General features: G+C 36.2%; 1 protein-coding gene across 3 annotated transcripts in view; it reads left to right on the top strand.

Moving 5' to 3' along the window:
* Nucleotides 1-25,282, top strand: part of LOC121378372 (regulator of G-protein signaling 7-like) — a 114,129-nt gene that overhangs the window by 66,732 nt on the left and 22,115 nt on the right. For all 3 annotated transcript variants that reach the window (XM_041506513.1, XM_041506512.1, XM_041506511.1), the window contains exons 7-10: nucleotides 341-422; nucleotides 1,625-1,723; nucleotides 3,812-3,873; nucleotides 6,285-6,398. In XM_041506513.1, the coding sequence (XP_041362447.1) occupies nucleotides 341-422; nucleotides 1,625-1,723; nucleotides 3,812-3,873; nucleotides 6,285-6,398 (357 nt within the window). The remainder of the gene's footprint in view (nucleotides 1-340; nucleotides 423-1,624; nucleotides 1,724-3,811; nucleotides 3,874-6,284; nucleotides 6,399-25,282) is intronic.

The raw sequence follows: 25,282 nt of genomic DNA, 5'->3' as shown, positions 1-25,282 counted from the left end.
AGCGGGGAAAAACAAGAAAAACAAGGGCAAAGGGTGGGTTAGAGCATTATTAATTATTCATATTGTATAGCTTTTCATCACTCATATTAGGTGCATGTCCCCATTTCACCCACCCCCAACAACATTAAAACATTTTTTTAAAAAGAAAAAAAAAGAAGAAATGTGAAATAGAGCACTTTCATTTCACAAAGAGTGAACATAACTAGTTCTGGTTGTCAGCACTCACTAATGATACAGCACCTTTAAAATATGCCAAGATGTCATTACACAAATATTTAATTTATATCCTGTCATCTTCTGTTTTTAACTTTACACAATGTTTTTCTTTCCTTGTCTTCAGAATCGCCAAAGACCGGAAGAAGATGGACAAGCGGATTCACGACAGTCAGGAGAGAGCGTTCTGGAAGATCCATCGTCCTCCGGTTAGTACACTTGTGTACGGGCAACATATTGCACCATAATTTAGTGGGCGGGATGTAGTCCAGCGGTAAAGCAATCATAATTTTCTTTGGGCTATTTCTCGTTCCAGCCATTGCACCACGACTGGTTTAACAAATGCTGTGGTATGTGCTATGCTGTCTGCGGGATAGTGCATATAAAAGATCCCTTTATACTAATGGAAAAATGCAGCGGGTTTCCTGTCTAGGACTATATGTCATAATTACCAAATGTTTAACATCCAATAGCCAATGATTAATAAATCAGTGTGCTCTAGTGGTGTTATTAAACAAAACAAACTTAACTTTTGCATTATGATTAGCTACACAGATTTCAGAGATTTCTACACAATTCTAAAACACTAAATGATTCATAATCAGTTCTAAATAGAACAGATTATAATGTGGTAGAGATTATTTCATAATTCTAAAACACTAAATGTTTGATAGTCAGTTATAAATGTAAATATGCATAGCCAATCAAATAATGTACTAGTCAATATTACCTATAGGTAACTGAATACAGAATATGTAAGTGCCTCAAAAAAAACCCACGATGCTCTGTCGGTGACATTCCCTCTGCTTTATCTTTGTACGAAATCTCCTAACTCCCTTTGACCCTCATGACATATACTGATGGAAAGAAATAAAGGATCACACAGATAGCAACAAGAAATAATGACTGCATCAAAAATCGATTGATATTCTCAGAAGGTGACTGTGAACATATAGGCAGCCCATTCAACACTACAGATATTCAATCCCACATTATAACTTGGTATAATATAACAGATATTACTAGGCTAGTTGTGAATTACATTTGGTCTACAATTCAATGTGTTCCGATATATCTTTTCATCAGTATATATATCTTTGGGACTGGTTAATTTTTTAGGAACATACCTGAACCCTGTTTTATAAAGCGATCATAGCGTTAACTTCACCTTAAGTGTGTAGGGAAGTGATCTTAACGCAAGGTGATCCTAAGGTGATCTTGATGCAAAAATAATTTTATAAAACGGGTCCTTTATATGTAAATGACCTACCTCCCCAACCCCTGCTCTTAGTCTACATACAAATATGGACACTTCTTTACTGGTTTTCTGTGTGCACTAACAGTGTTTTCAATACTTTATTTTCATGTATTATTTCTTCACATATCTTGATTTTGTTATTTGTTTTCACAGCCAGGTCAGATGAAGTTTGTAGAAGAGGGAGCCAAGAGGAACTTCCAACCCCATCAAATACGACAAAGAAAGAAAAACAAAGATTTTCTCCTAAGAGAGGTAACCATTAATCTTCTCTCTGAATAACTCTGTGGGATTTAACTTTTAGACTACTGGATTAAGTTTTTACAAAAACTTTATGGGTATACTAATTAATAAAGTTTTTAAAATATATTTTTCCTTTTAAAAACGTTTATAAATACATAAAATAATTGTAATATTTTATAACAGTGTTATTTAAAATTTGCCAAAAAATGAGAAAAGTCAAGCTTACTTTGATGCATTTGTGGCCAGATGTCCAGTATTTACTGCCATTATTCTGAGACGTTTGTGTTAGAAACTATTTACAATTCCTTCCCAATATTTCATGATGTTTGTTATTTGTTATCAATAAAATGGTCAAATCTTGTATCAATTAGTTGCCAGGTATTAATTTCTCCAAATGAATGAGACTTCCATCATTATCATCAAGCCAAAATATCCACCAACCCGCCTTCCCCAATGAGAATTTTCAGTTATTTTTCACAGAATGTTTTTTAAAATTAAATTCAATCTTTTTTTAGGAACAAAGCAACATTCTATTATTCTGTTAGTATTTTTTACCATTGGGAAACACACGATGGCATGAAATATGAATTAGTGATAATCTCGCTTAAGTATCTTCTAGATTACAAGTCTACTTTCATGACCATACCTTGCCTAAAATAACCGATGAAAGAGTTTAAATGTTAATAATGTAGTGATACATACATGAACTTAAATGTATGATTCTATCAAATCTTTGCTTTTGTTCGTAATAATATTAATTTTGTTGTTTTTTATCAAGTTAATTAATAACACATTCATTATCATGATTGATTGATTATCAGATGTATTAGAACTCTTGAAGTCTTTAGGGTGCGAGTTGTACTCTTCCAAAATCCACATCTGGATTCTCCATTGAGGAAAACATTTAACTTTAGTGTAAAAAATTGTCCTAAGCAGAAAATGTAAGCGGAAAATTAATTGACCTATTCAGGAGAAAAAAAAAGAAGAAAAACAAAATCAGCTTTGTACAGGCTGAGTAGACCATGAATAAAAATGCTGGAGAGCATGGTTCTTTGGTAATTTAAAAATCCTGCAAGTCTTCAGTATAACTTTGAGGGGTCTCATTCAACTGTTTGTTTATAACTAGTATAATGTCAGATTTTGGTGGTCAACAAATGGTAACTTCTGAATCGTAAGCTGTAGGTTTTATATTATACCAGACTAGCAAAGAATCATCGTATCTGTTCACTCAGTCTGTGTATACTTTTTGGGTAAATAATTCACCTATTCAAGTAATAATTAAAGAGCTCTGCTATGCTATACTTTGCATATACCTCTAACAGGGCTTGAAATAGGAACTAAAACATGACCTGTCCTGGTGCTTATAAAACTTTTAAAGTCTAGACTTGAGACTGTTCTGAAACATTATAATGTCATGCCAATACCATATAAATTGTATGTCAGACCTTGCTTTTTAATGTGCGCGGGTGCGATTGCGCTCGTACAGCGCACTTAATTACAATCTGACGAGTGTGAAAAACAGCGCACATTACACTCAACAAATGGCGCCCGTAAAATAGATGAGTGTATTTATTTCCACTGTTTACACAAATCAACAGTTTTCATAGCTCATTTAGCTGATAGGAAGGTCCTTTTATTAAAACAATAAAAATTAAAAGTGGCTTCCATATAGTCGTTAAACTGGTATTTCTCTTTGTTGAACAAATCGGGAAACACTGGTTTAATAGACAATTTTGTAGACATACTGGTCAAAATCCAATCGGAGCTACTCTGCCTATTTTATTTATTTTTGAGAGTGATTTTCCACTCGCCTTAGCATATTGAGGTGTGCGATTTTTCCACCCACCTATAATTTTCAAAAACTAAGGACTGGCATGTGTGATGTCAGGGATAAAGTCTGGACTATAAAAGTTTTATCAGCATGGGCCCTGCTGGGTTTTTTTGTTTGTTTTGTTTTTTAAAAAAAAGAAGAAATATGTCCTGCTAAAAAAAAATATGATGGCATGGGTTGAAAGGATGGTTATTGCATTTTTGTTAATTTAAATAAACACAGTTTTCAGATATGAGCTCGGTTCTGTTAAAATTTGATTTTCTTTGCAGATAAACTATTTACGGAATGCAGTTAATAGGAGTAGAATAAGAACTTCGAAAGCCATAGAAACGTAAGTGCATGTATATTGTTTTGTAATTAAGTTTTAATAATAAAAAAAACCCTAAAGAAATATTGAAATTATAAAACCAATGCAATTTATAGACACTGCTAAAGTTAAAGTTTGTTTTGTTTAACAACATCACTAGAGCACATTGACTAATTAATCATCAGTTATTACAACCCTGGCAAGTATAAAAATGGCCACATGAAGTTTTCCATGGTAGTTTTACAGTTAATGTGTAAAAGAGGAGTTTGTCAGTATTAAATATTTTTTTTAAATTATGTGTTGGGTTTTAGACACCGACAGAAGACGCAACACAACTGTAAAGAATGTGTGACGGTTATTAACCTCCCATCGTTCCAGCCAATGCACCACGACTGGTGTAACAAAGGCCGTGGTATGTACTACCCTGTCTGTGGGATGGTGCATATAAAAGATCCCTTGCTGCTAATTGAAGAGTAGTCCATGAAGTGGCGACAGTGGGTTTCCTCTCTATATATATATCTGTGTGTTCCTTTACCATATGTCTGACGCTATATAACTATAAATAAAATGTGTTGAGTGTGTTGTTACATAAAACATTTCTTCCTTCTTTTTATTAACCTCCAACTAAGAAGTGTTACATAATTAAGAGTAGTTTCCCTTGAACCTAAACAACCTGGGATATCACATCCCAACATTATAAAAAGTGATATAGCATACTGAAAGGAAGGAAGGAAGGAAATGGTTTATTTAACGATGCACTCAACACATTTTATTTACGGTTATATGGCATTGGACATATGGTTAAGAACCACACAAATATTGAGAGAGGGAAACCCGCTGTCGCCACATCATGGGCTACTCTATTCGATTAGCAGCAAGGGATCTTTTATATGCACCATCCCACAAACAGGATAGCACATACCACGGTCTTTGATATACCAGTCATGCACCATCCCATAAACAGGTCTTTGATATACCAGTCATGGTGCACTGTCTGGAGCAAGAAATAGCCCAATGGGCCCACTCACAGGGATCGATCCCAAACCGACTGTGCATCAAGTGAGCGCTTTACCACTGGACTACATCCCGCTCCCATACTGAAAGATCCACAGTAAAATAAATTAAATTTCCATTATGTTAATTGCTATATAACATCATCCCATTGGTCCAGCCGTAACAATGCAGGTTTGTTAATTTCCATTATGTTAATTGCTATATAACGTCATCCCATTGGTCCAGCCGTAACAATGCAGGTTTGTTAATAATCAGTGAACGTAACTTTACATTGGTATTTTGTCTTATTGAGCATTATTCTTTAAGAAGCAAAACATTATTCAGAATAAAATACGAATTTTTAGTGTCATTATTAGCAAGTATGTTTCAAAATTAATTGTAAAGATTGTTTGTTATTTCTTTTACGTTCATCTGGGTATGAAAAAAAAATCATCGGACAACTTATACATGAATTCACAATTTGTGGATGATTTTTTGTTGTTCATACCCCAATGAACATAAAAGAAATAATAGACAATTTTTAAATAGATGCTGTGGAAAAATTAAAAAGAACGCATCAATATCCATGGTATTGCAGATTGCCCTGGTTAATTGCCAAGGTTGTATTAGATGACATAGTCTTAGAAGAAAGACATTAGCACAAGGGATCTTTTATATATTTCATTTCATTTCAACTTACTTTCATGCTTATATCCAATTAAGGTTCAAGCACACTGTCCTGGGCACATACCTTCGCTATCAGGACAGTGAGTTAATTGTTAATTGCTAGTGGTTAGTGGGAGAGAAGAGGTTGTAGTGGTCTTACACCTAATCATTGAGGACCTACCAGCCTTATGTCTGGTGGCTTAACCATGATGTACTTTCTCACAGACAGAACAGCACATACCATGGCTGTTGATATATCTGTTGGTGGGCTTTGGTTGGGATGTAAACAAGCCCTGTTACCCAATTAGAGAATGAGTCCAGTGAAGGGATTCATTCCTTCAACCTAAGCACTGCTAATTACACAATCTTAGATCAATTAATATCAGCTATATACTAGTAGTAATTTTTTTTTACATTTCATCAAAATCCAATTATAAAAAATAATATGTCTCATTTATTTAGGGATGTGATTTCCCAGGTTTTTATCTAGCTTAACTAGAATAGTGTCTGTACAGGCCTTTGAAAATTGTAAGAATGACAGTTGGCATTCGCGCGCCGTTTATGCAAATCTGCACATTAAATTTAGGACATTATTTAAATGTACATAATGGGTTACACAAAAGAAAATGGGTTACCTGAATATATTTTTGTGTAACCCATAAATGGTTTACACAAATGGTTTACATAAATGGTTTACACAAATGGTTTACACAAATATTCAATTCTTAGAGGCTTACTGTAGGTATTATTTTCACTGTGTGTTTTCTACTTTTCAGTTACTTGTTGTGGTTTGAGCACTATGAAGACAACGACCCGTTTATAACGTCAGTAAAACCCTCCAACCCATGGATGAGTGACGATACAACATTCTGGGATCTCTGCAACGACTAGTCAGTAACTCAGTGTGTCTCTGTCTGTCTGTACATTGTGTTTGGGTCTGTGTCTATATGTCCGTGTGTGTGCATACCCATATGTGTGTACCTGTGTGTGTGTGTGTGTGTGTGTGTGTGTGTGTGTATATATATATATATATATATATATATATATATATATATATATATATATATATATATATATATACCCGTCTGTGCAGGGGTGCATAAATGTGAAATTGTGATAGTTGTCCAGTGGGCAACCAGTAGCTGAAGTTTGGTTGCCCAACATCATCTCTTGGTTGCCCACATATTTCATAAAACGTTTTATGAATATAATTTTCAACTGTCTTTAAAATGAAACTGAAATTTAAAATGTTTTTATTATTATCATTACTTATAAGTTCAGTTTTATTTCTTTTTTAACATTGTTTATCTACAGCCAGGCTGAAAAAAAGGTTGTTTTGTTTAACGACACCACTGGAGCACACTGATTAATTAATCATCGGCTATTGGATGTCAAACATTTAGTAATTCTGACTCGTAGTCACCAGAGGAAACCCGCTACATTTTTCCTAATGCAGCAAGGGATCTTTTATATGCACTTTCCCACAGACAGGAAGGCACATACCACAGCCTTTGTCCAGTTGTTGTGCACTGGTGAGAACGAGAAACAACCCAATCAGCTGATTGGATTCACAGAGATGGTTCGATCTCGCTGTCACAGTCATAATACTTTGATGAACTCAGGGCTCATCCAGGATTAAAAATACCTGTAGCCAAAAACATTGCCAAATGGGATTTTTATTTGCCATAATGAAAATGTTTCAGCCAAAATTGTTTTGTGTAGTACTGTATAGAGTATTTATATATGAATATGAAAATGTATCTTTTCAGCTAATTATGTACAAACTGGAATACATTTGAATAACAAAATTATCCCCAATCAAAAACAAAGACAGCAATGGGGGTAGGGGCAGTTAATATATTACTTTGATTTTTCAGTGGGTGAGGGGAGATATGCAGAGTTGGAAGCCAATGCCCTCTGCAAACACACCCCAAATTCTAAGGCCTATGGCATTAATAAAAATCTGAGAGCCAATACTCTTCTTCTTTTTTTAAACAGTGCTCATTATTTCTGTAAAATAGCAATCTTTATTTTGGTATGAACTGCTTTTAATTGTATTTTAAAATAACCCATCTATTCCCCAACAATTTCGTAATTTGCGCCATTTTGTCGATTTCCGCATCGTGTTAAATGCTTGTTGTTGATTTCAGCTTGTAAAATACTTAGCCTAAGAATGCTGACTTCACGTTATGACAACTATCCATTTACGTCAAAAGGTTTTGATTAAAAAGATAATGAATTCAAATTTTACGGTCTTTTTAAAATCTAGCTTACTTTTGAGATGTCACCTCACAGTCAACAAATTTATATAATATTTTATCTAACAAATATCATGATTATTTTAACTAATTGTATTCAGTGTATGTTTAACCGTAATTTGTATAAATACTGCATGTTCCTTTCCCGCGATCGCAAAATGCATGAGTGCGAAATTAACAAAGACAATGGAAATAAACAAACGAAACAGCAATTAAGTATTCATTGATGCGAACAACTATTTGGTGGTGGGATTTTTTCTCACAAATTTACATCAATCGTATTGTTTAATGTCTGCAATGATGTCTTTTGACACGTGCAACATTCTCAGCTGACTGTCAAGCGTGACCTATATGCACACAGAACAGCTAACGAACATTTTCCAAACGTTCGCGAACTATGCGATTGGTTCCCAACGTGGACATTGGGTTTAACGTGAAGCGCATAAACCAGTTTAGCGGACATTTTTGTTTTGCTCGGTCTAGCTGAACTCGGCCCTAGCCTACTTGTCTTTGGCCCTGAACTAGCATGTGTATTGAAACTGACACGCAATTTCGGTCCATTTTTATTACTTTGGCTCAAAGACTTTACAAAGTTAAAATAACACACTACAGATTTTTCAGACTTTTCTTGCATACATGTTGCCGTTAAAATTAATAACTGTGATTATCAGTTTCGATACTTTTGAATTGCCCGTGACTGTCCGAGTGTCGGGAAGTTTTGTTTTTCATTTTACTTGTTTTATGATTTTCTTGGTTGTCTGTCGGGCAACTGTTTGACAAAGAATGGTTGCCCGCAACATATTTTGGTTGTCCCGGGTGCACGGACAACCGATTTGTGCACCCCTGCTGTGTGTGTGTGTGTGTGTGTGTGTGTGTGCGTTTGTGTGTGTATACTTGTGTGTCTGTATGTGTGTGTGTGTGTATACCTGTGTGTGTGTGTGTGTGTATACCTGTGTGTGTGTGTGTGTGTGTGTGTGTGTATATATATATACCTGTGTGTGCGCGTGCGTGTGTATAAGTGTGTGTGTGTGTGTGTGTGTGTACCCATGTGTGTCTAATATATATATATATATATATATATATATATATATATTGTTGAGTGTTTGTTAAACACACATACACAACAGTGTTGTGCATGTGTGTGTGTGTGTGTGCATGTATGTGTGTCAGTTTGTTTGGGTGGATTGGTTTATGTTTGTTTGAATGTGTCTGTATGCATGTTTGTATATGTGTACGTATGTTTGCATGTTTGTATTGTCTTGTCTTGTGTTGTGTTGTGTTGTGTTGTGTGTAAGTGTTTTATTTTACTTTAACAAAATATTTGTTCACCTTTCAACATTTGCTATGTTTTCATTTTCCCCATTGATGTCTCTTGGTTACATCTTACTCCACCTATCAGTCCTTGTCTCTCCAGTCCCATCAGGTGCTTGTCTCTTGTGGCTATTTCAGCCAATACTTGGGATTTCTATGGGCTTAGTCTAAGCACTTCAGATAGTATCTGGTAGTCAATACCGGAGTTAACATTTTTTTTTTTTTTCAAGAATGGCCTAGTGGTAGTAGCTATAAGTTGCCTACAAAAGTGGAACAAGGAAGGAAGGAAATGTTTTATTTAATTATGCACTCAACACATTTTATTTACGGTCATATGGCGTGGGGCATATGTTTAAGGACCACACAGGTATTGAGAGAGAAAACCAGCTGTCGCCACTTCATGGGCTACTCTTTTCGATTAGCAGTGAGGGATGTTTTATATGCACCATCCCATAAACAGGATAGCACATACCATGGCCTTTAATGTACCAGTCGTGGTGGACTGGCTGGAGCAAGAAATAGCGCAATGGATCCACTGATGGGGATCGATGCCAAACCGACCGCGCATCAAGCGAGCGCCTTACCACTGGGCCATGCCTGGCCTCCAACGAAAGTGGAACAAATTACAACTGGTGGCTGCAAAAACACTATGTTTGTTTATTGTCAGAATCCAGAATCTTTAACAGCAGTTGGTAGCCAATCAGAACTGGCCAATGTATCAGTGCTACATACAGTGATCTCCCCTACATCAATTTGTAAATGTGTGGTAATCATGAAATACACAGACTGAGTAGCTGGCATGGAAACATTGAAATTTTTAATATCTTTATCTGTTGGTGTTAAATAATTATTTGAAGTGATTGCAAAAACATCATGATATGGCATGATTTGAGAATTGAACATTTAGTGTGGGTGAGGGTGTGGTTTGTTTATATACCCACCCAAGCCAGTAAAATAAAATTTAGTTTAATTCGTTTGTGATTAGTCCAGACCCACCAAACACTTCTGCTTCTAAATATTTTTTTTACCAAGTTATTCATAATTTTTTATTGTGTGTAATTGTACCCTTTGGAAGAAAATGTGGTATGATATGTCCTATAATTAATGCACACATTTAATCTTTACTTGAAAAAACAACAACAACAACAAAAACATTATAATGGTTGTATGTTATGTTGAGTGTTATTGACAAGACTTATCCATGATTAAAGAATTGGCATTAATTAATATAGGGTGGGACTTAGGCCAGTGCTAGAGCACTCGCCTGCTGTAAAATTGGTCTAGGATCGATCCCTGTCGGTGGGCCCATTGGACTATTTTTCGTTCCAGCCAACATACCACGACTGCTATATTAAAGGCTGTGGTATGTGCTATCCTGTTCGTGGAATGTTGCATAAAAAATATCCATTGCTGCTAATGAAAAAAGGTAGCGGGTTTCCTCTCTAAGACTATATATCAAAATTACCAAATGTCTGACATCCAATAGCTGATGATTAATAAATCAATGTGCTCTAGTGATGTTGTTAAACAAAACAAACTTCAACTTTGTTCCAGCCAGTGCTATACTGTTATAAACAAATGTCTTAGTATACATGTACTCTGTGGGATGGTGCATGTAAAAGATCCCTTGTTGCTGATCAGAAAGAGTGGCCCATGGAGTTGTGGCAACGGGTTTTATCTCTCATTATCCGTGTGTTCCTTAACCATAATATGTGTCCATCGTCAAATAACCATAAATACAAATAATATGTCGAGTGCGTCATTGAATAAAACTCTTTTCGTGTTGTTTTTTAATTAATGTAATGTGTAATGTATGAAATTACTTCTTTCTCTTCTTTCTCTTATTTATTATTTTTGGATTGTCCTTCTAAAATGCTCCAAATTATATAAATATTTGGAGGAGCAGTCAGTTCCTTTTTATTTTTGGTTGTTAACTTTTTATTTTATTTTTAAAATTCTATTAACTATTTTGCTAATTGTTGTTTTCAAAATTCTGCCCTTTTCCATTTACTGATGAAGTCAGAGATTGTGCCCGAGAGAGATGTCCTTGAACCTTAATTGGATATAAGCATGTTAATGTTATCCAATCAAAATCAAATTGTATTCTTTAACCATTTTACCAATTAATTGAATACATGTTCAAATACAGCAATTAATTTCTTCCTTTCTAATTCCATAGTGTTTATTACAATAATAATACATAGGAAAATAAACTACATTATTTTGTCTGGTATATATTACATGAAAGTTTAAAAAAAAAAAAAAAATTAACACTGCAGCTTATTTGGCATAAAGGAGCAGCTTTAGTCCCAGAACACAATGTATATTTTAATCAGTTATTAATCAATCATTGATGATCAATCACAAGATTTCCACTGGTTCCCAACACCAATGTTTCATGCAGCATAAGTGGGTGATCATAACTTGGACTTGACTTACACGCTGTCTAACTTGAGTATTTAAATAGCCAACACCAATGTTTCATGCAGAATAAGTAGGTGATCATAACTTGGACTTGACTTACACGGTGGCTAACTTTAGTATTCAGATACCCAGCACCAATGTTTCATGCAGAATAAGTAGGTGATCATAACTTGGACTTGCCTTACACTGTGGCTAGCTTGAGTATTCAGATACCAGCACCAATGTTTCATGCAGAATAAGTGGGTGATCATAACTTGGACTTGCCTTACACTGTGGCTAACTTGAGTATTCAGATACCCAGCACCAATGAATGACACAATGTACATGTATAAGCCATTGGCTCTAACGTAGGCAGATACCCATGTCACAGGAAATCCTCTCTTTCCCACAACTGATATATTTAAGGTTGTGTTCATTGTTCTGTCTGTGCAAAAATGTATATAAAAGATCCCTTTCTGCTAATGGAAAAATGTAGTGGGTTTTGTATTAGTCTTTATGTCAGAATTATCAAATGTTTGACATCCAATAGCTAATGATCAATAAATCAATGTGCTCTAGTGGTGTCATTAAACAAAACGATGTTTAACTTTAGCAATAGTCCTGTGTCATTGTTCCACCATTGTTTTATACTTGACAGATAAATTATACTGCTGATAAGAGCTTTCACAATGTCCCATAATGCGTCTGATTCAGAACAAATGGATACTATAGCAGCAAGAGTCGTTCACAAAGGCCCATAATGCCCATGACTACAAACAAATGGAAAAGTAATGTCAGCATTAAGTATGCACTATTGTCGTTATTGTCAAATTGCTCAACAGTTAGTTATTTCTCATGTGTGAGTGAGGTAGGTGAGTGACTGACTGATGGACTGATAGACGGACGGACGGATGGACTGACTGACTAACTGACTGACTGAGTGCAAGAAAGAGAGAGAGAGAGAGAGAGAGAGAGAAAGAGAAAGCGAGCGAGCGAGTGTGTGACTGTGTGTGTGTGTGTGTGTGAGTGTATGTGTCCTCACAGGTCTTACGTTTTCATTAATACAGTAATTTGGTTGTTCACGCCTGGCTGCACAATCATGCCAAATCAATTAAGTGTCCTCTGCACTGATATTGTATCAATGGCTGATTAATAGCTGTAGTTGTCCAACACGCGAACAAGCCATTTACTGCTGATTGCACATACCTGTATTGAATTTTCTCTATCAGCTGACGCGGTGAAGATCGCTCACTCGTAATAAGCTTATGCAAACACCCATGCTAGCATTGAATCAGTAACCATGGCAAATGTACGCTATGATGTTTAACTGACTGTCCAAATTTTATTGATATGTTCAGTGCTTTAGTCCATATATGAAAAAGATGGATTTTAGCTTTAATATATGTAAATATGTATATATATTTACTCAGTATAACTGTATTACGTTCCACTTGAAGAATATGTTTTAACTAATTTTGTGTAGTTTATGGTACTGCGGTGCATGGTGTGCAGCGGATTGGATAATTCAGTTTATATGATTTGGAATTACCTATCTGGCATTTTCGGCATTTATTAATGTTGGAATGTATAATTTATTGCTGGAATCCTCAGTTATGGCCATATTCATAACAATTTGATTCGTGTGTTTGGGGAATCACGGCAAAATAACCAATATCTTGTAAAGTACCTGTTGTAGTTGTTCAAGGATTCTTCAAGACTGTCCAGTTTGTTGATGCCTCGACAAAAAGGATTAAACTGTTTTTGCTACACAACCTGATGGCCTGAACACTTTTATTTTACTGTGATGGAGATGTTCAGTTTGTCCGATCTTGTGCTTTGATAGTTAGGTGTTTTTTCTGCTTGGTGATGACCCATTTTCAAAGAGTCTTCCAAGGAGCAGGGATGTTTTAATGTTTAATCAGCAACACTGTTGGAATACCATACCACTGGACAGTTATCCAGAACAGCGATTAATAAAGCTGGTTTTGGAGCTGTGTTGTTGTTTCGAGTTGAAGTTTGGAATTTAATACATGGAATATTGGAAGGCTATACCACTGGACAGTTATCCTGAACAGCGATTACCGGTAATAAAGCTGGGTTTGGAGCTGTGTTGTTGTTTCGAGTTTAAGTTTGGAATTTAATACATGGAATATATTAAAGAAATCTGAACAACATTAGTGTTTTACAATTCATGTATATTAAAAAAAAAAAAAAAAACCCAGTTGATGGGATTTACACAAATTTGCATGGCTTTCGAAATCAATAATTATCCTGTTTGAGAGAGAGAGAGACATTTGTACTTGTTATAAAGCTTTTAGCGATAATTTCAAAGTACTTCTCAAACTGGAAGCCATGTTTTGAAAGAAACTGGTTGAAAAAAACTACAACTTCAGATTCTACCATATCATTAAACATATTTCAGTAATCATTTCAGCCATTAATTGTCTCAAAACAAATGAACAATAGATGTTTATTAGAGGCTTCTGCCTGGTTTGTAACAATGATTTTCCAGTTTATTGAGAAAGTACACACATTACTTCCATGGATTATGAAGTATGAATGTTTGTTTTGTGCAAATTAATAGAAGAATCAGCTGTGCGTGCCGTTCCTTGATGATAAAGATTCAAAGTTTTTGAAGTACCGATGGATGTAGAGCAGTTTTCGAGCCTGGTTTGGTGATCGTTAGCGGGCCAATTTTAACACCATGCATTGTTTACATGTGCAAATCTCTGTACAGTATGAAGAATTTGTCTTGCTTGTGACACCTCAGTATGACTGCAATATGTTGTACCTCATGGTGAGTGAAAAGAATATTCTTTCCTCTTTTATAAAAAAAAAAAAGTCCCTTCTCTCCCTAATTTGTTTCCTGTTTTCTTTTTTTTCTTTTTTTAGTTTCCTACCAATCCAACCTGAGGGGACTATAGGTTTCGCCTCTGTCCTTCTGTATGCCTGCCTGCCTGTCTGTCTCCCACATATAGGTTTCTGAACCTTTTTTCGGCAATGCGTCAAAATATTGAGCTGACATTATGTATAGAGCTGCATCAAGTACTGTTACAGATCAAGTTTTACTTCCATGGCGATTTACACGAGTTATGGCCCTTGGAACTCCCCCAACCCCACCCCCAGTAAACCCTCTACCCCATCGCAATCGGTTCCCCATGGTATGTCATATTTTTTGTCTCTGGTAAAGTGAATGCAAAAGATCCCTAGCTGCTATTCAGTAGGAGTAGCCTGTGGTAGTAGCAGGTTTTCTCTTTTACAAGGTTTCAAAATAGCCACATTAGACACCCGTGGCCAATTTAAAAAAAATATACTACTGCTGATGATACGATACACAATACCTTTGCCTGTGTTTAATCAATGTTTCACTTTTATCATGTTTATTTCTTATTTCTAAATCACTGCACCTAAGCTTAACATCATGTTTTACTGGGAAAACACGATGAATCAGGTACAGTGATACATTTCGTACCATGGGCTATGTATTGTGATAAGTATCGTATCATGAGGTAAGGACATTAAATAAATATTCCTTTCCTTTATCTTTCAGAATGTTCCTATCAAATGTACACAATCATCTACCTCTAAGAATAATAGTTTCTGGCACGAATGTTTGTAGACGGTTTTTGTGACTCAAGTCCAAAGAAAATTAATCCTTGATGCAAGCTTTAGCGAGCTCCAAAGATTTAATTTTATTTCAACTTATTTTTCGTGCTTATATCCAATTAAGGTTCAAGCATGCTGTCCTGGGCACACACGTTAGCTATCTGCGCTGTCTGTCCAGGATAGTGGGTTAGTTATTAGTTGGTTAGTGGTTAGTGAAACAGAAGAGGGTGTAGTGGCCTTACACCTACCCATTGAGCCCTTAAGAACTCGCTCTGGGTTGGAGCCGGTGCCGTGCTGCGAACCCTGTACCTACCAGCCTTTAGTCCAATGGCTTAACCACTGCGCTACTGAGGCTGGTCTCCAAAGATTGAGATTTTCTTGAGATGAGTGTTAGAAAAACCATGTCAGTCTTCTTGAGAAAGAAAGAAAGAACTGTTTTATTTAACGACACACTCAACACATTTTATTTACGGTTATATGGCATTGGACATATGGTTAAAACTACATTCCCTGGAATATTTTTATTATTTAAGCATATAGAACAGAAAATCCAATTATGTTTGGTGCATATATGACGCCGCACTCCGCATTGGTTTCACTACGCTGGCTTATCCAGGTCAAAAACAAAGCCAGTATTTTGAAAGTGGGACACTTTTGACGGGCTCGTACTGATCTCGGTTTTCATTGGCTTATCACAAGTATAGAATTCCCCAACAAGAGATCATGTGAGATTTCGCAATTTAAATTTTTGTTTAACTGTCTTGATTGAGGGGTCGTCTCATATCTCCAAAACATATTTATATCCATAGAGATATGGTACAACGCCTTTCCAGGGGTCGGTGAGTGGGGGATTTGCCTTGAAATTTTAACAGTGGCCAGCTGTTGACATACGTGTTACATGTAAGGGGGTGTTACTAATTACGTAACACTCTAGGGGTAGAGGAAGAGGGTACTGTGTTCGATTTACGTAACATTTTTCAAGACTATATGTTATTTTTTATTCATTACTTAGACCTAAAAAGGTGTTTTTTGGAAATGCGCGGTCAGTCTAGGATCGATTTTCATCGGCGGGTATACAAAAGGACCATGATATGTGATATCCTGTCTGTGGGAAGGTACATATAAACGATCCCTTGCTAAAAAAAATGTAGCATGTTTCCAAGGCGCATGTACAGGGATTTCAGCGGGGTTGGGGTTATAGACTGTGTTGAGCGAAGTTTATATGGGGCCATGCTCCCCCCAAAAATACATTTCAATTTTTTTTAAGCTTGGGCAAGTAATGGTTTCGACCTCCAATACCCTCCCCCTGCACATGCACCCGATTCCTCTCTAAGATTATATGTCAAAATTACCAAATGTTAGACATCCAACAGCAAATAATATTTATTTGAATTTGTCGATTTTAACACGTAAAATTAAGAAGTGAAAACGTTCATTGTCTACTTTAATATATTTTATTTAAAAAATATATACATGATTAATGTGTTACTAGTATACAAACTAAACTTTGAAAGTTCTACTAACACTTTATAAAATATCAATTCTGAAATAGGAAGGTACGACTGTCGATAATGCGTTGTCAAGATCAAACCGGTTTTAACTAAAGACTCTAGTACCGTATCCTCAACCGAATGTTCTTCGTACAGTGCAAGATTTCTCTTTTAATTTTTTAAGACAATCCCTACAATTTGAAATCGGCAAACGCACGTGTTAACTGAAACTGACAACAGGCTGTCGTTTGTGCTTTGCCAAGCTATGGCGGCACAGGTGATGAATCAGGCGTATACATTTGAAAATATCCGTTCATAGCGAACACACACGACTTTTTTAAAAGTGCATTTGAGCTTGTATTTCACATTTGTACATGATGTTATAATATGGTAACCAGAGAATATAATTTTAAGGACCACACAGATATTGAGAGAGGAAACCCGCTGTCGCCACTTCATGGGCTACTATTTTCGATAAGCAGCAAGGGATCGTTTATATGCACCATCCTACAGACAGGGTAGCACATACCACAGCCTTTGATATACCAGTCGTGGTGCACTGGCTTGAACGAGAAATAGCCCAATGGGCCCACTGACAGGGATCGATCCCACACTGACTGCGCATCAAGCGAGAGCTGTACCACTGGGCTACGTCCCGCTCCATCTTCTTGGGATGAGTGTCAGAAAAAACATCTATAAAAGGATGAATGCCAGTCTTATAATTTTAGTATACCTACCAGCCTGTAGACCGATGGCCTGCCACGACGCCACCGAGGCCGGTATAAAAGGATGAATGCCAGTCTTATAATTTTAGTATACTTGTTAGAAAATTCACTGCATTTAATGTTTATACTGTGATGCTACTCCTTCTCTCAGCAGATATATATTATGTTATGAGAAGGAAAAAAAAAAAGAGTAAAGTTTGTTTTATTTAACGACGCCACTGGAGCACATTGATTTTTTATCTTATCATCAGCTATTGGACGTCAAACATATGGTCATTCTGACACTGGTTTTTTTTTTAGGAAACCCGGTGTTGCCACATAGGCTACTCTTTTACGACAGGCAGCAAGGGATCTTTTATTTGTGCTTCCCACAGGCAGGATAGCACAAACCATGGCCTTTGTTGAACAAGTTATGGTTCACTGATCGGTGCAAGTGGTTTACACCTACCCATTGAGCCTTGCGGAGCACTCACTCATGGTTTGGAGTCAGTATCTGGATTAAAAATCCCATGCCTCGACTGGGATCTGAAGCCAGTACCTACCAGCCTGTAGACCTATGGCCTAACCACGATGCCACCGAGGCTGGTATCATTAGAAGGAATGCGTGCAATGTTACGTACTACGTCATGTCACATACTACCTTGCTCACAGAATAATGTAATCAACAGGTAGCAATGTCCATCTACTTTCTAAACGACGATACCATTTAACCAATGTAAACAACACATCAATTTACCATCTAGGGACGTGTGCTAGACAATTTTTCGAGTCTGGCTTTCTGACACCTTTTTATCGGTTGATTGAACTAGAAAACAACATTACCATGTAATCATTTTATTATCCATTTTCATCTACTATCATTATCATAGTAACAGTACTGACCTATCCGAACTGGGTTTTTTTATGCACTCTTAGGTTGCCAGGGTGATAATATAACTCAGTGGTAGAGTGCTTGTTTATTTATTTAATCTAACAGAAGAATTTTGAATACCATATACCTAGAAAGGTCTGCTACGTCATTTGGCGAAGAGGCTTATACGGAAACCTTGGGTTGAGGTGTTTTGTTGCCATATCAGTAAGAGCTGGTTTCAGTCATTTTTGATATGAGATATAGGTAGTATTTTTTCGATGACGGTGGCAGTATCAACGATGACATCAAGCGTTGCATTAATGTTTTGGGTTTAGGTTTGTTTGTCCAGCCAGTGCACCACAATTGGTATATCAAAGGCCGTAGTATGTGCTTTCATGTTTGTGCATATAAAAGATCCCTTGCTGTGAATCGAAAAGAGTAGCCTGTGAAGTGGCAACAGCAGGTTTCCTCTCAATATCTGTGTGGTGCTTAACCATATGTCTGACGCCATATAACCGTAAATAGGTCTGTTTGTCACAACTATAAGTCTAGATTAATGAAACTTGGTTTATAGTTGCACCTATCAATGTATCATCACAGTGTACCAAAAACGTTTATGAATTCTTCTTATTTCGTTGCTTACTGTTATCGTTCCAAATGTGCCCAGGAAATATTGTTTTGGTGTTCCCAGAGCGATTGCCATGAAAGTAAGAAGTTAGTTCTCTATAATGACACCACTAAGGCATATTGATTTATTAACCAGCAAACAGTAGATAATTCTGACATATTATAGTCGAAGAGGAAACCTGCTAAATTTTTCCATTAGCACAAAGGGATCTTTTATATGCACTTTCCCCACAGACAGGACAGCACATACCATTGCCTTTGATATACCAGTCATGGGGCAGAAAAAAACAGTCAGAGAATGGATCAACTGAGAGGGTTCAGTGCCATGAAGCAGATCACCTAAGTTGAGAATCTGGTACAAGATACAAAGTTTGTTTGTTTTGTTTAACGACACCACTAGAGCACATTGATTTATTAATCATCAGCTATTGGATGTCAAACATTTGGTACTTGTAACATATAGTCTTAGAGAGGAAACCCACTACATTTTTCCATTTGTAGCAAAGGATCTTTTATATGCACCATCCCACAGACAGGATAGCACATACCACAGCCTTTGATATACCAGTCGTGGTGCACTGGCTGGAATGAGAAATAGCCCAATGGGCCCACTGACGGGGATTGATCCCAGACTGACCACACATCAGACAAATGCTTTACCACTGGGCTATATCCTGCCTGGTACAAGATACAAATGTAGAGTGTTTATTAGCATGCGGCAGATTTGGGTGGCTACTTCTGCTGTCAACACAGTTTACTATTTCAGTTATACACTTCACTCAAACTTTCTGTCAGAAAATAATTTGAGGATACATAATAAAAACAAAACGGATCATAAGTACCTCTACTGGATGTATACTACCAAATCAAATTCCATAGACAACCATAGTAACATATGTGGCTAAAACTCTTACCTGCAGCATATCAGTCAGCATAAATGCCACAGATAAAAATACTACCACACCTTACCCGTAAAGTGAATCAGAAAAAATTGGGGGTCAAGCTGCTCATTTCTGAGATGACAGGTAGCGTCTATGACTACCCTATTTCCGCACAAAATTTGAGTAATTGTTTTTTTACAGGTACCCCGTACATGTTTCAAGCACAAGGCTACTTGACACAGTGGTACTAGATGAAATAAAATTGCATACATTTTTTGCCCAGATGAAACTAGTTGTTTTTTACAACCAACGCACTCATATTTATCACTAATCACAGGACTTGTGGTGTTCACTTCTCTATCAAAAGTTGGGTGCACCTAAAACTTTGACCCAGCCGGAAGTTATTTGTTTTAGTACTACCTATACTAGGTGGTTAGGGATTTGAATTTTTTTTTAATACGGTCACTGCATTTCGTGTACTTTGACAAGTTTTAAATAGCAGTTCTCTTGCCATAATCTATAAAATAAAATAAGGTCATAAAAATGTATCTCTTAATTTCCAAGATTTTAGGGTATGTTATTTTACCCTTTCATACCCTCATGTAGAAACACTGGCACTGTGTTAAGTAGATATAGCTGCCTACTTTTTTCAAATAGCCTGCTTTCAAAAATAATGGAACACCAATCAGTTTGTGGAAATCATGGCCATGTTATACTGTTTTGTAGTGAGTAGATGAGAGTTATATTATCTAGACTACCAAAATGTTGCTTTTAAATGAGTAGAGAATCATAGCTGAGTGTTAAATTATCTAGACTACCAAAATGTTGCTTTTAAATGAGTAGAGAATCATAGCTGAGGGTTACATTGTCTAGACTACCAAAATGTTGCTTTTAAATGAGTAGAGAATCATAGCTCAGTGTTAAATTATCTAGACTACCAAAATGTTGCTTTTAAATGAGTAGAGAATCATAGCTGAGGGTTACATTGTCTAGACTACCAAAATGTTGCTTTTAAATGAGTAGAGAATCATAGCTGAGTGTTAAATTATCTAGACTACCAAAATGTTGCTTTTAAATGAGTAGAGAATCATAGCTGAGTGTTAAATTATCTAGACTACCAAAATGTTGCTTTTAAATGAGTAGAGAATCATAGCTGAGGGTTACATTGTCTAGACTACCAAAATGTTGCTTTTAACTGAGTAGAGAATCATAGCTGAGGGTTACATTGTCTAGACTACCAAAATGTTGCTTTTAAATGAGTAGAGAATCATAGCTGAGGGTTACATTGTCTCGACTACCAAAATGTTGCTTTTAAATGAGTAGAGAATCATAGCTGAGGGTTACATTGTCTAGACTACCAAAATGTTGCTTTTAACTGAGTAGAGAATCATAGCTGAGGGTTACATTGTCTCGACTACCAAAATGTTGCTTTTAAATGAGTAGAGAATCATAGCTGAGGGTTACATTGTCTAGACTACCAAAATGTTGCTTTTAAGTGAGTAGAGAATGATAGCTGAGAGATATATTGTCTAGACTACCAAATTCTTGCTTTTAAGTGGATATCGACTTTAAATTTAGAAAGTGCAGTGTCTTCATGTGCAATTTGTTTTAACTGTCTACAGTTCTGTCGCCTGGTAGTCTTCGCATGTCGAAGGCAAATTAAAATGTACTGCGGTGACTCTGAGAAATAGGAAATCATTAATGACAGTGTCAATATCTGCTTTCAGGCATTTAAGAAACGAGTCGTGTTGCATGACTGATGTGTTCAATATCGAAAACATTTTTTTTATATATATTTTTTTTAAATCAGCTTTTGATCAATAGAAATATTTGATGAATAATTATTATGAGCTATGTGTGGATGTAGTGTTATTAGTAGTAACGGTATGGAACAGTTCATTACATGGGAGAGCGATGCTATTCTTTCATTCCTGCAGTCATGCACCATTGGTTGCACCACACTAATTTCCTTGCATTTTAATGTGTTTTTCATGTTTGGAAAGTGTAACGTCCTCTTGTGCAGTTTGTTAAGATCTGCCTGCTGCACTGTCATCTGACAGTCTTCACATAATGAAGACAAATGGCAATGCACTGGCGTCACTCTGAAAAAGAAATACATGTATTTACCCAATTAAAGGTGAAGGGACGTAACCCAGTGGTAAAGATCTCGCCTGATGCACAGTCGGTCTAGGATCCATCTCCATTGGCGGGCTTATTGGGTGTTTATTGTTCCATCCAGTGCACCAAGACTGGAATATCAAAGGCTATGGTATGTGTTATCCTGTCCTTGTGATGATGCATATAAAACATTTCTTGCTACTAATGGAAAAATGTAGTGGGTTTCCTCTCTAAGACTATATGTTAAAATTACCCATAGTCAATGATTAATAAATCAATGTGCTCTAGTGGTGTCATTAAACAAAACAACTTTAACTTGTGCAGCTTGTTGGAACTGCCTGCTATTCTGTCATCCAAGTCTTCAGATAATGAAGAAAGATGACAATGCACCAGTTTCACTCTGAGAAATACATCTGTTTACGCAGTTAATGCTCAGGCAACTGTCGTTGTCAAACACCTAGCTTCCTGGGCTGGTGGTTAGTCAGGGTGGGTGTAAGGGAGGGACATGGGAGTGCAGTTCATCCTGTCACCAAGATAGCAGGTCCCTTTTTTCCTACATCTGTAGTGAATTTTAATTAATACAATGACGGCTTTGCATTTAAATGTTAAATTTTCTTAGCTAGGTAAGCACTAGAATGGTTTAGATTGTCAGTATGATACCAGCAGTCTTTGGGGATTGAATTCACAAAACTCTCCAAGGCTGTCTTACTCAGAATCATGGGAGGGACATAGCCCTGTGGTAAACGCTCGCTTGATGCACGGTGGCTTTGGGATTGTGTCCATTGGACTATTTCTCGTTCCAGCCAGTGCACCCCAACTGGCATATCAAAGGCTGTTGTATGTGCTATCCTGTATGGGATGTGCATATGAAAGATCCCTTGCTACATTAGGAAAAATGTAGCAGGTTTCCTCTGATAAAGTCCTACGAGTCAAATGTTTGACATCCAATAGGCGATGATTCATTAATCAATGTGCTCTAGTGGTGTCGTTAAACAAAACAAACAAACAAACTTAATCAGAATCTTTTTGAAAACCTTTTTGCATTGTACTTCAAGATCGCAAAGTTGCGAGAGAGTAGTAAATTAGATCCCAGGTTTCAAGAGGTATCTTTTATAATCCTTGTGCTTCCCCCTCCATTGGAATTCCTAGTTCCACCCTTGTTAATTATGAGGTTAGTGACAGAGAAGCCAGTGTAGTGGCCCATTAACCAGTTTACTCTACGTTTGAGTCGTGAACGTCCAGGCCATTTGCCCAGAAACAAAATTAAAGGTCATAGTACTAGGTGTTTGGGGTGGGATATACTCCACTGGTAAAGTGCTCGTCTGATGCATGGTCTAGGATCGATCACTGTCAGTGGGCCCATTGGATTATTTCTCATTCCAGCCGGTGCACCATGATTGGAATATCAACAGCTGTGGTATGTGTTATCCTGTCTGAAATAAAAGATCCCTTGCTACTAATTGAAAAATGTAGCTGCTTTTGTCTCCGAGTCTATGTCAGAATTACCAAATGTTTGATATCCCATAGCCAGTGACTAATTTGGTAAATCAATGTGCTCTAGTGGTGTCATTAAACAAAAAATAAACCTTAACTTTTTTTGGACCAAATATCAGAATAGCGACATGTTTAAAATGTGCTGTATCATTGTTAAAATAATATCCTTTTTTTTTCCCCCTTTCCTTTCCTTTCCATCTGAATATTTATGTCCTTTTTACTTTTCTTCCTATTGGAGTCCTATAACTATTGATTTACTTTCCTTCCTATTGGAGTCCTATAACTATTGATTTACTTTCCTTCCTATTGGAGTCCTATAACTATTGATTTACTTTCCTTTCTATTGGAGTCCTATAACTATTGATTTACTTTCCTTCCTATTGGAGTCCTATAACTATTGATTTACTTTCCTTTCTATTGGAGTCCTATAACTATTGATTTACTTTCCTTCCTATTGGAGTCCTATAACTATTGATTTACTTTCCTTCCTACTGGAGTCCTATAACTATTGATTTACTTTTCTTCCTATTGGAGTCCTATAACTATTGATTTACTTTCCTACCTATTGGAGTCCTATAACTATTGATTTACTTTCCTTCCTATTGGAGTCCTATAACTATTGATTTACTTTCCTTCCTACTGGAGTCCTATAACTATTGATTTACTTTCCTTTCTATTGGAGTCCTATAACTATTGATTTACTTTTCTTCCTATTGGAGTCCTATAACTATTGATTTACTTTCCTTCCTATTGGAGTCCTATAACTATTGATTTACTTTTCTTCCTATTGGAGTCCTATAACTATTGATTTACTTTCCTTCCTACTGGAGTCCTATAACTATTGATTTACTTTCCTTTCTATTGGAGTCCTATAACTATTGATTTACTTTTCTTCCTATTGGAGTCCTATAACTATTGATTTACTTTCCTTCCTATTGGAGTCCTATAACTATTGATTTACTTTCCTTTCTATTGGAGTCCTATAACTATTGATTTACTTTCCTACCTATTGGAGTCCTATAACTATTGATTTACTTTCCTTCCTATTGGAGTCCTATAACTATTGATTTACTTTCCTTCCTGCTGGAGTCCTATAACTATTGATTTACTTTCCTTTCTATTGGAGTCCTATAACTATTGATTTACTTTTCTTCCTATTGGAGTCCTATAACTATTGATTTACTTTTCTTCCTATTGGAGTCCTATAACTATTGATTTACTTTCCTTTCTATTGGAGTCCTATAACTATTGATTTACTTTTCTTCCTATTGGAGTCCTATAACTATTGATTTACTTTCCTTCCTATTGGAGTCCTATAACTATTGATTTACTTTTCTTCCTATTGGAGTCCTATAACTATTGATTTACTTTCCTTCCTACTGGAGTCCTATAACTATTGATTTACTTTCCTTTCTATTGGAGTCCTATAACTATTGATTTACTTTTCTTCCTATTGGAGTCCTATAACTATTGATTTACTTTCCTTCCTATTGGAGTCCTATAACTATTGATTTACTTTCCTTTCTATTGGAGTCCTATAACTATTGATTTACTTTCCTACCTATTGGAGTCCTATAACTATTGATTTACTTTCCTTCCTATTGGAGTCCTATAACTATTGATTTACTTTCCTTCCTGCTGGAGTCCTATAACTATTGATTTACTTTCCTTTCTATTGGAGTCCTATAACTATTGATTTACTTTCCTACCTATTGGAGTCCTATAACTATTGATTTACTTTTCTTCCTATTGGAGTCCTATAACTATTGATTTACTTTCCTACCTATTGGAGTCCTATAACTATTGATTTACTTTTCTTCCTATTGGAGTCCTATAACTATTGATTTACTTTCCTACCTATTGGAGTCCTATAACTATTGATTTACTTTTCTTCCTATTGGAGTCCTATAACTATTGATTTACTTTCCTACCTATTGGAGTCCTATAACTATTGATTTACTTTTCTTCCTATTGGAGTCCTATAACTATTGATTTACTTTCCTACCTATTG

This window comes from Gigantopelta aegis, chromosome 8 (genome assembly GCF_016097555.1).
Source record: "Gigantopelta aegis isolate Gae_Host chromosome 8, Gae_host_genome, whole genome shotgun sequence".
Lineage (NCBI taxonomy): Eukaryota > Metazoa > Mollusca > Gastropoda > Neomphalida > Peltospiridae > Gigantopelta > Gigantopelta aegis.
This window is presented reverse-complemented; position numbering and strand designations above follow the sequence as displayed.